General features: G+C 51.4%; 1 protein-coding gene across 2 annotated transcripts in view; it reads right to left on the bottom strand.

Moving 5' to 3' along the window:
• Positions 1-4704: 4704 nt before the first annotated feature.
• Positions 4705-14374, bottom strand: part of Trim67 (tripartite motif containing 67) — a 34759-nt gene continuing 25089 nt past the window's right edge. For both annotated transcript variants that reach the window (XM_031341810.1, XM_031341811.1), the window contains exons 6-10: positions 12544-12689; positions 11320-11458; positions 10092-10395; positions 7437-7599; positions 4705-6658 (exon numbers count right to left, since the gene is read on the bottom strand). In XM_031341810.1, the coding sequence (XP_031197670.1) occupies positions 6593-6658; positions 7437-7599; positions 10092-10395; positions 11320-11458; positions 12544-12689 (818 nt within the window). In that variant the 3' untranslated portion in view covers positions 4705-6592. The remainder of the gene's footprint in view (positions 6659-7436; positions 7600-10091; positions 10396-11319; positions 11459-12543; positions 12690-14374) is intronic.

Genomic DNA, 14374 nt, shown 5'->3' with positions numbered 1-14374 from the left:
CTGTCTCAAAAAAGTAAAATTTTAGAATGTCATAGCTCAAGGAAGGACAGAGGGGAAGCTCTTGGCTACACTGCTGAAGGGTATATGTTATCTCTGATGCTCAGCCTGGGATGCTTGCTCAGAGCTGTCCTGGAGCCCAGGTCAGGTCTTCGTGGATTTATCTCTTGTTTCCAAGGCTAGGTGTCACCATATAGAAGAGACTGGTCTTGAGCTTGCTCCTGCATCAGCCTCCCAAGTGCTGAGATTACAAATGTGAGCCACTGTACCGGGTTCAGCCCAGTCTTCTTGCTTTCTGCAAAAATGAGTCTGTGATTAGAGCTGGCTCAGTTGGTAGAGCCTGCCGTATAAGCATGAGGACCTTAGTGTGAGCCATAGAACCTACATAGAGAACAGGGTGTACTACGGATTCCAGCAGGGTGAAGACAGAGACAGGTAGTCTTGGGGCTTGCTGCCCAGCCAGTCTAGCTAGATTTGCAAGTGCTAGGCCCATAAAAGAACCTGTCTCAGGGCAGTGGTGGTGCATGCCTTTGATCCCAGCTCTTGGGAGGCAGAGACAGACAGATCTCTGTAAGCTCAAGGCCAGTCTAGTCTACTGAGTGAGTTCTGGGACAGCCAAGGCTACACAAAGAAACCCTGTCTTGGAAAAAAAAATTTTTTTTAAAGAATCCATCGCAAAAAAAGAAAAGTAGACAGCATCAGAAGAACACTTGAGGTGATCTACAACCTACACACACACACACACACACACACACATTTTTAAATGAAACTATAATTTCACTGTAGAAAATGGTGCTTTGTAATTTGAAACCACATCTTTTCTTTGAGATTTAGGGCCAGTCTGTGGAAATTCAGATGTGACCCCTCACTAGTGACCACAGAATACACCCGTCTTCCAGTTGTTGGCAGTGTCAAAAGAATTTATTTCAAATCTGTTTAAGAATGTGGTAAAACTCAAGTTTTCCAAAAAGTAATACAGGAAGTTCAACCAACCCCCAAGGACCAGAAAACACAGTGTTTGCAATTCAAAAAATACAAACGCTTGTGGATAGCTATACAAAAATTAGAAAAAAATTACTTCCCTTACCACTGCCCACCCCTCCGTGTTTTCAGTGAGACATAAACAGCCACAGGACCAAGAGCTGCCACCAAATACCAACCACTGGGGACAGAATCGATTCGGTAGGGAGAGTGGGGCGAGAAGGCAAGGAAAGGGGAAAACGGCCAAACAACGGTACACAGCTTTCTGTTTCTGTTAAATTCCTTCGCCAACATTATACAAACACCGTTCATGCTCAGTGTGCCGCACAGTGCAGAGGCGGCGATTCTACATCATGCATTCACGTTTTCTGTTGTGTCTACACCCCACTCTCCGCTGGTGCTGAGACAGCGGGGTGCTTAGGAAGTCCAGTCTCCTGGGGCTTGGAGTTGGAAAGGCCACCACAGGCCACTCCCGTAGCTCCAGCAGCTGTCTCAGGGCCTATGGAGCCTCTGCTCACAGGTGTGCCCAGTGGTGCCCAGAGGTCCCCTCTAACCCTCTGACTCTGGGACCTTTCCCAGAGCTGAGTTGACAACAGGGCTCTCAGTGAGCATCACCACTCACTCGAAGGAAACGTTCCACCTAGAGTCGGGTCCCAGCTCCTCCCGCTGAGTTCAGCCCCATTCTCGTTCATGGAAAAGGTCAGGTTCCCACCCTTCTTAGCTTATGCCAGGAAGTTCTGGCAGCAGTCAGCTGTCTACAATTGACTTGTGGCCAGCCATCCCCTGGAGGTCCTAGTTCAGCTATATGTCATAATACTCTCAGGTGACTTCCAAAGCCATCCCCACTGTTGGAAAACAAAAGCCAAATGCCATGGGTAGGGGGAGTCCTAGAGACCAGAACTGAAGGAACAGGAGGCAAAAGACTGGCTAATATGTGTTCTTGGCTTAGCAGATACCACATGCAGATGCCTTTAGCACTCAGGGTTGGGTCCGTCCGAGGCCCGTCCAAGGCCCTGGAACATTACACTATACCAGGCTCTCCACCAATGGAATGTGCTTGCTGTGGTCACATGAACTGTCTGAAGTGCCAGGCAGCAGTGTGAAAAGCACTGCCTTGGTCACGACAGGACGCTTGGGTGAAGATATCGTGGTTAGAGGACACAGTAGCAATCACCTAGGTTGGATCCACTGAATGAGCCATTTAGCCTGGGATAAACAACCTTATTGTTGAGACTGTTCCATGATCCACACAGTACAGAGTACAGAGAGCTTGGTAACAGCCACTCCTATTGCAGGGAGGGATACTGAAGCACAGAACGGTTAGGAGACCCATCCTATGCATGCCATGAGCCAACTCCAAAGCCAGCTTAAGAGGTGAGCAGTGAGGGATACTCTGCGCTCTGGCCTCTGGTCGGACCTTAAGCCTCCTCTTTCCCTCAGCTGTGAGGACCCCCTTCAGCCAGGAGCCCATACCAGACTGGCAGTGACAACTGGCTTTTCCTAGGGTAACAGAGTTCCCAGGACTACTGTGAGCTTTGAAAGACTTTTAACAATATAGCTAAGAATTCTTTAACCCCTTGAGGGCCCTAGATCCATTAAGATGTCCCTGATCCTGCCAGTCAACCGTGGCCAAGAAAAGGGAAGTTTTCCTTTATGAGAATGGAGGTGGGGTTTAGGGGAAATGTGAGCCCTTTGTTTCTTCACCTGTGAAGAATTCTTAAGTCGGGTTAACACTGGGCCAATGTCTTTGGGACAGACCTGTGTGACACAGGAAGGGGTACCCACCGACACTATGGATATCAACATCCAATGAATCAGCATGACCCAGATCCAGGTCAGCCCCAAGAGGGTATCTGGATGCCCTTAGGTATCTGGGGTTGTCTCACTAACTGGGGGTGCTCTTGGTGTCTGGAGAGTAGGGACAAGGAGTGCTTAATGCTCCAGCACTCAGGCCCTACCCCGAATCAGGAGAGAAACAAAGCTCTGGGTTCACCCCCACAGTCCCGTGATAGTGTTCTTCTTTGAGATCCCCAGATGGTTTCGCCCACTCCCTTCACCTCTGCAGCAGGCCATAGGTTTGAAAGGCAAACCTGGGCCACTGAATCATGTCTCCTCCACTCAAGGAGCAAGTCTTTCACTCACAGAATGAAAGCTGACATGCTGCCCCTGGGGAAGGTGCGTGCGCATGGTCATTGCACTCGGGTCCTGACCTGAGAGAGGTTAGGGAACTTTTAACAAAAGGGCACCAGGCGGTGGTGGCACACGCCTTTAATCCCAGCCCTTGGGAGGCAGAGGCAGGTGGATTTCTGAGTTTGAGGCCAGCCTGGTCTACGCAGTGAGTTCCAGGACAGCCGGGGCTATACAGAGAAACCCTGTCTCGAAAAACCAAAAAAAAAAAAAAAAAAGAAAGAAAGAAAGAAAGAAAGATAGAAAGAAGGGACTCAGTAAAGTGGGCACCCCCCATCTCCCACAGAGCTTCCCCATGTTTCAGGGCTCACCCTGCTGTCAGCATACTGCTTCCTGGCTCTGGATTCCTTCAGGCCACAGGGCAGCTAAGGACATTTTGGAACCACAGAGCACATAAAGATCTGAAGGTACAGCCTGGACCACATATAGTGTGAGACTGCCAAGATTGGTGCTTGTCTTCTAAAACTGAGGCTGTGTTCCCAGACAGGACAGAGGAGGAAAAGCCTGCTCTGTGGGCGCTGCTGTCCTGCTGAGAGGGAAGAAGTGCTGTGTGTAGGGTGGGTGCCAGTGGGTACTTGGCAAGGACCCACCAACCCACCCAGAGAACAGGCTCCAGAGCTGAATTTCTTCCTCACAGACATTTAACAGACTTACCCCGAGGTCCTTCTCAGTGGCTCACCAAGGAAGGCCTTACACTGATATTGTTTATATACAGCAGTGACACCTCAGTGCCAGCGACTAAGGACTCCGTGTGATAGAACCCCACCATCCCAGGGCTTTGCCACTTTTCCAATTGCCTCAAACACCAAGCGTAAGGCTCTGTTCTGCCCTACTCTCCTCCTTGCATTCTTGTCCCTGAAAGGCGCTGGGTGCAGAAGGCAGGGGAAAAGGTGGCTGTGCAGGGCAGCCTGGGCTGTCCCTGGCACCAGCGTATTGCTTCTAGGCTCTAATGAGCAAAGGGAGACAGCTATCCCCGCCCACTTATACTGTTGCAAGGGACGAGGAGCTGGCTCTGCCTAGCTCAACCCCAGGGAACCTCCTTAAAGAGGTCACCTGAGTTGGGTGTGGTGCTCACTTTTGTCATCCCAGTACTCAGGAGGCTGAGGCAGGAGGATTGCTGTAAATTCAAGGCTAGCCTGAGCTGTATAGTGAATTCCAGGCCAACCTGGGCTACAGTGTGAGACCATGTCTCAAACAAAACAAGAGGAAAAAAGAGGAAGAGGTAGAGGAGGAGGAGGAGGAGGAGAAAGAGAAAGAAGAGGAGGAAGAAGAAGAAGAAAGGAGGAGAGGAGGGGGATGAGGAGGAAGAAGAGGAGGAAGAGGAAGAAAGTGGCCTCTTGAAGAGCTGGAGGCTCAGTGGTAGAGCTCTTTCCAGGCATGTGCAAGGCCAAGGCCATGGGTTGGGTTCTCCAGCACCAAACAAACAAACAAAAAAAAAAAAAGAAAAAAAAAAGAAAAGAAAAGAAAAGAAAGAAAGAAAGAAAGAAAGAAAGGAAAGAGAAAGAAAAAGTCACCTGGGATTGTGGTCACTTTCCCATCTCCTCAAAGCCACCCATGGCTGCAGATATGCTCAAGTGACTCCCGCTTCCCGGCTTTGAGACTGTAAATATCCCCATGTGGCCAGCCTTTCTGCCCCCTTCTTACTCCAGGGTTTCTGGTTTCTTTCTTCCACGAGACACCCAAATACCCTGGCCACCCCTGACTGTGGCTCCATGTGGCTTTCTGGACCAGCAAAGCAGAGGCTCCTCCACAGTCTTCCCTTCGAAGTATCTGTCTCTCCCTTTCAGAGCTGTGGCTGTGGCCAAAGCTGGAGGAAAGGGATAGCGGAAGCAGCTGAGCAACTGAGGATCTGGCGGCAGGGGCCTGTGGCTGCCCTGAGGGCTCTAGATGGAGTCGGGAGCCAGAGACCACTTAGCGGGAAGAGGTTCCAGAGAGGCCAAGGCTACGCCGACACAACGAAGAAGGCCCCAGGGCCTAGTGCGGAGGCTGGACAGTGCTGACCGACTCCTGGTGACATCGGAGTATTTGAGGAAACAAGGACCACGAGAAAGAATTCTGAGGTAGGACTGGCGGATCTGTGCAGCCCAGTAGTGGGTACTTAGGAACTGGTGCAGGGCCTGAGCACAGAGTGGGTGGAGGAAACACAGTTGGGGTCGGCGTGCAGGTCTGATTAAAAAAAAACAGCCCAGCTGCCAGGCAAGTAATTTCTCTGTGTAGAATGAAACGCCCGACGAGATGGATTCTTTCCAAGGGATTGAGCAAGGTTGCTACCGGGCAGAGCTGGAGACTGCAGGAGAGAGACAGGAAGTGAACACACAGGGCCTGAAGGCAGGATGATCCATGTGGAGCTCCCCGGCAAGGGCAGTGCTCCTCGGAAGAAGGAAGACTTGGCTGTGTCCCAGGGAACCCTGGTTCATGTGAAGAGAGAAGTTGTAGGGTGTCGCCATCTAGTTTCAGCCTTTCTTTGGGGTCTCATCACCCCTGTTACCACCAGAGTCGCTTCTCCAGTTCATGATGCTTCAAAGAGGGCACTGGGTGAAGCCATGAGGGTTTACGGCCATGCAAGGTCTTCCCAGGGGCTGCTACCTCTGTGCTCAAGGCCCTGCCCAGGAAGGCGGTGCACATATATGTCCGTCAATTTCTATGGAAGCAGGTTCTAGAAAAAGCCACTACTGTGCAAAGACGTGTCATTCTCTTGGATTCCAGTGTTTCCATTCATAACTAAGAACTGAATGAATAAAATAGTTACACACACACACACACACACACACACACACTTGTGTGAGAGTGTGTGTGTGTGGTGTGTGTGTGAGGGGGGGGTTCGATAGCACATGGATAATGATACAGACCCTGAGGAAGCCTTTCTGAGGGTCCTAGCAGTTCATTAATGATTAATGTCCCTTTCAAATTAGTTTGTGTATTGAAAACTGCATATCCCAGAGGCTCAAGGTGAGTTTTTCCCTGCAGAGGTGACAAACTGCTAGCCTAGGACTTCAGAAGGAGCAGAGTCCTAGCAACGGGTTATATGCAAGCATGGAGTAACATCACGGTGCCGATCCATCCTAGGATACCAGTCTTAGAGTCTGCTTTTCTCTCTCCCTCCAGGGGGGGCGAAAAAAACTTAAGAGGAAATCAATGTTTTCAAACAGATGTCAGAAAACATAGCTAGAAACAAAAGGTGTCCATCTGGGACACTGTCTTGAGGGCACCCTGGGGGCCATAGCCCTGTGGCATGGAGGCGAAAGGCCACTCTTGACACAGGTGGCCACAGGATGGTCATATGGCTCGCATCTGATTCATTCTCAGTTCCCTCCCAAAAAAGTATCTTCAGATGTCTGCTGGCTGCTGGCACCTGGGACTTTCTGTTATGCCCTGGTCCTCCGTGAGGCCCTCCATCACCGCCAGCGAGGCAGCGGGAGCCACCAGGCTAGTTGCCTGACAGCTTTGGCCGTCCTAGGTTTGTTGGCACCTCCAGTCCTGTGTGCAGGGTGACCTGGAAAAGATGAAACCAGCAGAGGGGTTGGCTCGGTGGCAGTACGCACGAGACCCTGGGTCCCTCCCCTAACACTGGTGGAAGAGGCAGGAGACAAGGAGATAGAGGAGCGGGGGACAAGGGGCAGGAGAGGCTGCCCGTAGCACGGAGCGCCGAGTCTGCACCATGACCATGTGCCAGAGAACTCATGCTATGGATTTTATTACTCATCTGACCTCCCCACATTGCTAAGGCCCACGGCACCTTGTGCTTCCTGCCTCATAATGGGAGTTACAGTGATGAACGGCCAGGTTCACTGGCTAGAGCCATGAAGCCCTGTGGCAGAGAGGCTCTGCTCCTCACAGCGGAGTCTCTGCACCTGATGCTGTCTCTTCCAGCTCACACTGTGACCTTCAAATCCCTTCTTCAAGTAACCAACACTGGATGGTTGTGGAACCAGTTACAGGGCAATAGACACATGGCAGGTCCCTTGATAGCTCCAGGGACAGAAGGAATTTGTTAGAAGCAAATGATGCCCCCATCTGGTGTGTGTCAGGAGCTCCTGTGGCATCCGTTCCCCTGGGGCACTGAGCCCCTGCTCCTCTCTGGAGTCCCATGGAGCCCATTTGCTCCAAGTGATTGTAAGTGCTGTCCTTAGGCCCCATCCCCACCCCCAACGATGCTCATAGAAGCTAGCAGGCAGACTGCCTATCTGATGAATGAGGTGGCCCGTTCTTATTACAGTACTCATTGTTCAGGAAGCAGAGAAGTGGACAGCCAGCTGTGGCTCTGAGGGTACCTGCACGTTTCGGTTGAGGCTGAGGGCAGGCATGAAGACTCCATCCATGTGGCTGAAGGCTGTCGGGCCCTGCTGTTGCCCATTGATGAAGAAGGTCAGAGTGTGCTTGTTCAGGTCCAGCAGCACACCCACAGTAGCCCCTTTGCATACACCGCCTTCAGTCCTGGGAAGATAAGCCAGAAAAACCTGTCATCACACCCAGGTCAGGATGTGACAGTAACTCAGGATGCTGAGAACACCTTCAGTAAAAACTAGCCTCCAAGTGTGTGTGCTAGCATGTGTGTGTGTGTGTGTGTGTGTGTGTGTGTGTGTGTGTGCCATAAGAGAAGACAGCCCTAAAGGATGGAGACTACCCAGCCCCTTCTTACCCACAGCTTCTGAGACCTACACACCAGGGAATGAGTTTATGGCTAAGTGGATTCCCCCCTGAAACCACAGGGTACCAAGCATGGGCACAGAAGAGAACTAATGTGGACATTTTCTCATTTGTAGTCCAGTGATGATCCTGAGGCAGACGGAGATGTAGATACCAAAGCCCAGAAACATTTGAAAGGACATGTCCCTTCAGCTCCCCTGGCCAGAACCATCCCAGGGAACTGACAGCATGTGGTGGGAGAGCCATGCAGAACTGGGAATCAGGTTCTCTATCTCAGTCAGCACCCCACGGGTGATCGTTCTAGTTTTGGAATGCGTGATGAATGTCGGGACTGTGGTGTTTCTGGGATAGTACAAATCTGTCTTTGAGTGGGGAGGAACTTTAAGTGAAGGATCCAGAAGACTTTGCCTTGAACCCTCTGTGCTCTTCAACAGACTTTCCCTTCATTAACTAAGGGCTCCCCAAAAGTACCTTGTTCAGCCCTGGGAGGGAACTGAGTCCTCAGTTAGGATTGATCCAGGGGCCGAAGTGAGAAGTTAGAAGAGACCCTGACATGAATTCTTTACAAGGACCTGGTGGGACGACCAGGAGAATGCTGCTCATCAAGAGAGCAGGTGTCCTGGAGGTGCCTTAGGCCCAGGCGGAGAAGCGTCCAGCAGACTGGGCAGTCAGTGCAATTCTAATGCTGGCAGCCAAGTGGCAGTAGTGACAAGTCTGACCTGCCAGTTTTCTATGAGCCCACCCCCTAGGATCAAGGTCAGGTTTGGGAGCAGGGGTTTGGCTTCTGAGGAAGGAAGCTTTTGCCCCACTATGAGACATGGGAGGAGTGCAAACAGATGTAGTTCTCCCCTCTGCTGTCTTTTGGCCCTCGGTGTTCCTCTGGTCCTCTCTTGGGAAGCCAAGGAGCTGGCTGGCAAGGGCTCCAGAACATTTGGGGAATATGGCAGTGTGTGCCCTGGAGACTAAGGGACTCCCACCATGGTGTCCTTCACTGGGGTCCTCTCTGAATCCCACAGCGCCTTTCATTCTCCCAGTGTCTGAGTGAAGTCCCACCTGTCTAATCCTGCCTCATAACCTGCAACAGAAATGGGGGTGGGAGGCTTTTGTAAAAATTAAAGATGCTTGGGTAGCTTCCACGCATCTTACTGTATCAAGCACCCAATGCATGCTTGAGTTCATTGCGGCCATCATCAGAATGTCTAGGTACTGGGCTTGCCTAAGCACACAGGCATGGAACTGGTAGGCCAGGGTGGTCTTGGCCCTTTTGTGGGTTAGAGGTGGAGGGAAATCACCTGGTAGAAGTAAAACTGTATCACCTGGCCGGCCTTATCGCTTAGTCTGCAGTACCTGGCCAGGCTATTTGGTCAACCTGCAGTGCCTGGTAAGTTCCATGGACCAGCTTGTGAGTCTAGCTGCCACTCCTCCCATAAGCCTTCGGAGCAGAGGACATTACCAGTGAAAAGACAATGATCAGGTAGGGACCCGAGGGTCTTCAGGCAAGTTCCTGGCCAAACTAGACCTGGCTTTCCTGGGAGAGAAGCTGGGGGTGGGGGTGGTTACTCATTGGGAAGAAAGCAGTCAGAGCTGCTTAGAAGAGCAACAAGAACACAGGAGCCCTGGGGGCGGACCAAGCCTGCCAGGAGCCCAGTCAGGTCAGCTCCTTGAGACCAGGCTCCTTTACTCTTTCTCTGGAGCCATGCCAGGGTCATTCCAGGCAAAGCAGCAGCTGTGGCAATGGCTCTTGCTCCCTCTGCGGGAAACGAGTATCCCATTAGCTCTGCACAGTGACTCAGGCTTAGCTTGATGGTTACAGAGAAAACTGGAACAAGACCAGTAAGAAAACTACAAATTAAGCTCTCAGCGGAAAGGCACTGTGAGGCCAGATGGGGGATGGAGAGCCACTGTGCCAGAACTGTCCCCTACCCCATCAAGTGCTTTCAGTTATACCACAGGCAAATGGTTCACTTTGCCCAGTCTTTCTCCAACCCCCTGGAACTACAGAACAAAGTACCTAAAAAATGGCTCCTCCCACTGACCAGAGTGAGTGGGGTCGACCGGAGAGAGCAGAGGTCCTGAATTCAATTCTCAGCAACCACATGGTGTTGGTTGGTACATCTGTATGTATCCATCTGTATAGCTACAGTGTACTCATATACATGAAATAAATAAATAAATCTTTTTAAAAAATGGTTTCTCCCCCAACACCTGGGGACAATCAAAGGGTCTACAAGAAGCTTAGCCCCACCCCTGAATCAATGGGGGGGGCAGGGTGCACGCACCTGTTGGTGTGGGAATTACAGTGCATGAACCAGCTGCGGTTGTTGTCCACATACATGGCCCAGGCCTTGTCGTCCTTGCCCAGCATCATGTCCTTGACTACACTGGCCCTGGCCACCCCGAAGGCTGGGTCTGGGTGGTTGTCATACCGGTCCACGTGCAGTTCCCAGTAGTGCACACCTTTGGAGAAGGCGGCTGTGCCTAGCACCACCCTGTCATCATAGCTGCTGCAGGTGGCCGTCTGGTTGTCGTTAGATAAGATGATGTCCCGATGACCAGAGTTGGAATCAAAAGTGAACCAGGCCACTGGCAAGGAAGAAGGCAGAAGGAGCAGGCTCAAGAATCTCTCCATTTCCTTTTCCCTCTGCCCCTCATCTTTCCCCCAACACAACACAAATTTTTCTGTATAGCCAAGGTGACTGACAGACTTATTTGCTTCTAACAGAGTCGATTCATTGCAGCCAATGGTCTACGTGGGATACACATGCACTCACACACTTACATATGTTGATTTGTGTTTGTCAACTTGACAGAAACCTTGATTATCTGGGAAGAGGGAACCTAGGTTCAGAAAATGTGTCTATAAGATTTGCCCATAGGCGATATGGGGGTATTGTCCTGACTCATGATTGCCAGGGGCGGGCCCAGTCCTCTGTGGGTGGTGCCACCCCTAGGCAAGTGGCGCTGAGCTATATTAGAAAGCAGGCTGAGCAAGCCGTGAGGAGCAAGCCAGTAAGCAGCACCCCTCATGGCCTCTGTTTCAGTTCCTGCCCTGTTTTCGGTCAGTGATGTGTGACCCAAGAGTTGTAAGATGAAATAAACCCTTTCCTCCCCAGAGTGATTTTAGTCATAGTCTTTGTCACAGCAATAGAAACACATCCCCCTCCCCATCTGCTCTGTGTTGGCCAAGTTTCCCTTCCATGGATCCAGCCTCACTAAGGAGCAGGCATGAAGGCCGATTGGCCTCACAGCCAGGTCTATTTCCTGGAGCTCTGACTCCTACCATCTCCCCAAATGATGCAGGCACTGTTAGAAGTGACAGAGGATGTGGCCCACCTTTTAGATTGAAACACAAAGAGGAGACACAATGTGGCTGAGATCAGAACTCTTAAGCCCCCATCCCCAGGATATGGGGGCTTATCTTGAGTGGTGGCACTGGTTTCTTCCCATCCCGCCCCCATCCCCAGGATATGGGTAGTGAGGCAGACTGCATGGCTGAGGAGTGCTCACCATCAGAGGTCTGCAGGACCACAGTCTTGCTGTAGGGCCCAACACCGGATGAGTTGAAGGCTTTGACTCTGGCATTGTAGGTGCTGTTAAAGTGAAGTCCGTCAATGGTGCACAGGGTCTCCTTGCCAACGTACACTTCCTGAAAGAGCAAGGACACTCACTCAGCCTCAGAGCTTCCAGAAGTTCCCCTGAGGTAGACATCAGGAGCAGAAATGCCCTCACACCAACTGGAGTACCAGATGAGAGAAGCTCCAATCTGTGCTGTTTACCTTCATGGGGCCTGGGCTTTGCACAGTCCTCAAATTGCCGGCCCCTCTGTCTCAGGGGCACCAGGAGGGCATGAAATTACCCTAGGATGTTCCCTGAATGTGCTCTGCCTCCACCATCAGACTGCCAGAAGCCAAGGGGATGCCTGCAAAGCTCCCTGCCCCTGAGATCAGCATCTTCTGCTCTGGGACCCTGCCTCTCCTGGCTTCTGGTTCTCTAAGGTAACAAGCTTCCTTGCACTGGATCTTGATTTTTCACTTTCTATCGTTTTACTTCATTCCCTTTTGATTTTCACTTCTGGACTGCATCTGTCCTCCTAAGTTCCAGCACGTTCTGGCTTGTTTTAACAAGATGTTACTCTGTAGCCCAGGCTGGCCTCAAACCCTCAATTCTTCTGCCATAGCCTCTCAGTGCTGGGATTCCAGCCAAAAGCCACCATGCCTGTTTAGCATTCCTTTTCACGTATTCTCATGAACCAGCAGCTTGCCATGGTTTGGGAGAACTCAGAGACCACCTTCCACTGCAGAAACAGGTGCTGCCAAGACAGAAATCTGCCCAACCACCCTGGTGTCATAGCCAGAAAGCCAGATTTAAAAAGGAAGCCCAGCAAAGGATTGTGTAGATCAAAGGTTGTGTGAGAAAGCTCAGGAAAGAATTGTCTGAGAGGCAGGGATGATGCGGGCTAGCCTGTGCAAAGAGTACATATGTAGGTGGTGCTTTCTCTGAGTTGTCAGCTCACACCTGTGTGGGTCCTCACAGACTTCTCTGACAGACACTTCTCCCTGAGGCTTCGGCCACAACCACCACTATAACCCAAGGAAGTGCTCTCTCCCAAGAGTCTTCATAGTCAAGGTGCTTGTCTTAGGGTAGCAACAGCCTCACAGGCTGGCCCTGCTGGGTTCTCAAACAACATAGGCCTCCCTGGAAACTGCCCCCGATGGGCAGCAGCTAGCTCACCCGGAACTGCCCTCCATCGCCATCATCCAGCTCCAGGATGTAGCCGTCAGCAGGGCTGTGGGTGAAGGGCGGAGTCCTCCAGGCCAGGGTGACGCTGTTATTACGGGTGCAGCACTTCTCCAGCTGCAGCAGGGGTACAGGTGGCACTGTGACGGGGATCATTCTGGTCAGCGCACAGAACTCTCCTGCAGGCAGGCCCCAGGCCACCTCAACCCATGCAACCCCTTGGGGCCTGTGGCCCGAGGAAGGAAGTCCTTTCTGTTTGCTCACCAAAAGCCCTGGGGTTGGCTCCCCGGTCATGCGGGGACACACCAGGTGACCTAAGCATGGTCCATGCCGTGCATATTGTTCAGTCACCTGTGTGGGCTCAGATGGCATACGGCAGGAAACCAAGTGAGAGTCAGCCTGTAACTTACACTTGAGCTGGGAACGGAGGGGCTATGGCTCGGATTGAACGCCCCTCAAAGGCCCATGTACAGTATTACTATAATAGTGTGGGCTCCTTCCCGCCTTACACCATTTATGTCTCCGGATGAAAGACACACACTCAGCCTTTATATTTTAGCTGGGCAACTGCCTACTCTCCATGCTGTTAAAATCCACCTCCCACCGATAACTCAGAGTTACTACTTACTAATTTCTATATTCCATCTTGGCTGCTCTTGACCTTGTTGAGCTGCATTCTCTTGGCGCCTTTAGATGGCGGCTCTGCTTCTCCCTCCTGCACGTTTTTACCCTTCCATGGTGGCTCTCTTCTCTCCTCTCCTGCCCCACACTCCCAAGGCATGGATGGCTGCAACCTCTGTCCTGCACACTCCTAAGGCACATTGTCTCCTCTCTCCTCTTCCTTTTGGTCCCAAGCCTGGGAACCCTAAATCATACCTCTATGGCTAACGGCTGCTGGCGTCTTTGTTTACCAATCAGAATTAACTGGGGGCAGATTCCTAGAAGCTATGTGCAGACTCTCTCCTGCAAACAGTTTTTGGGGCCCAATTAGCGTTAGAATACAAGCAGCTACACCTGTGTGTTAAAGGTTAGCTCTCCAGGATGGTACTCCGGGGAGATGGTAAAGCCTTTAAGAGGTGGGGACGAATGGTCACATGGGTAATGTGCACATGAAGGAGATGGTGAGACCCTGGCCCTTTCCTCTTTCTCCTTCGGTGTGGGAGTTGGGCTCTACTGTGGCATGCTTGCCAAAACAACAGGCCAATCACAGGCTAACAGCCTCAAAATCTTTTCTCTTATATAAGCTGATCATCTCAGGTGAGACAGAAATACCAGGTATGTCACTGATACAGGAGAAGAACAAAGTGCACAGGTGGTTTGAACCTTGACGGTGGCTTTGCAAGGTCAGGGGACTAGACCATGTCACCAGGCATGACCTCAGAGGGCTGGGTAGCCAACCCATGGACTGAAGTACTTGAATCGGGCATTCTCTGAGAACACTGAAGCCAAACAGGAGAACCTGCAAGACCTCTTGGCTCTGCTCAGGCTCAAGAGGGTCTAGACGGAGACACAGGTCACTCTGGCCTGATGTAGAGGGGAAAATGGCAAGACTTGTTCTATAAACCTGCAAGTCTCATCTTCACTCAGAATGAATTTATTGTCTCTTCAGGTCTAAGTGATGCCCAGGAAGGTGAGTCTGTGTCAAGGACACATAATTGATTCAGCCTTTCCCCCCCTCTTTTGGCTGAAGGAGAGACCCTTGCCCCTTGATTATTCCTCCCGCACCCTAAAATTTAGACCTACGTCCCCAAGCTTCTTGCCTTGGAGCCCCCAATTTCCAGGACTACCTTCCCCAGTCACAGTCCCCCAAACCCCACCCCTCTAA

The sequence above is a fragment of the Mastomys coucha genome, unplaced genomic scaffold (assembly GCF_008632895.1).
Source record: "Mastomys coucha isolate ucsf_1 unplaced genomic scaffold, UCSF_Mcou_1 pScaffold22, whole genome shotgun sequence".
Taxonomy (NCBI): Eukaryota; Metazoa; Chordata; class Mammalia; order Rodentia; family Muridae; genus Mastomys; species Mastomys coucha.
This window is presented reverse-complemented; position numbering and strand designations above follow the sequence as displayed.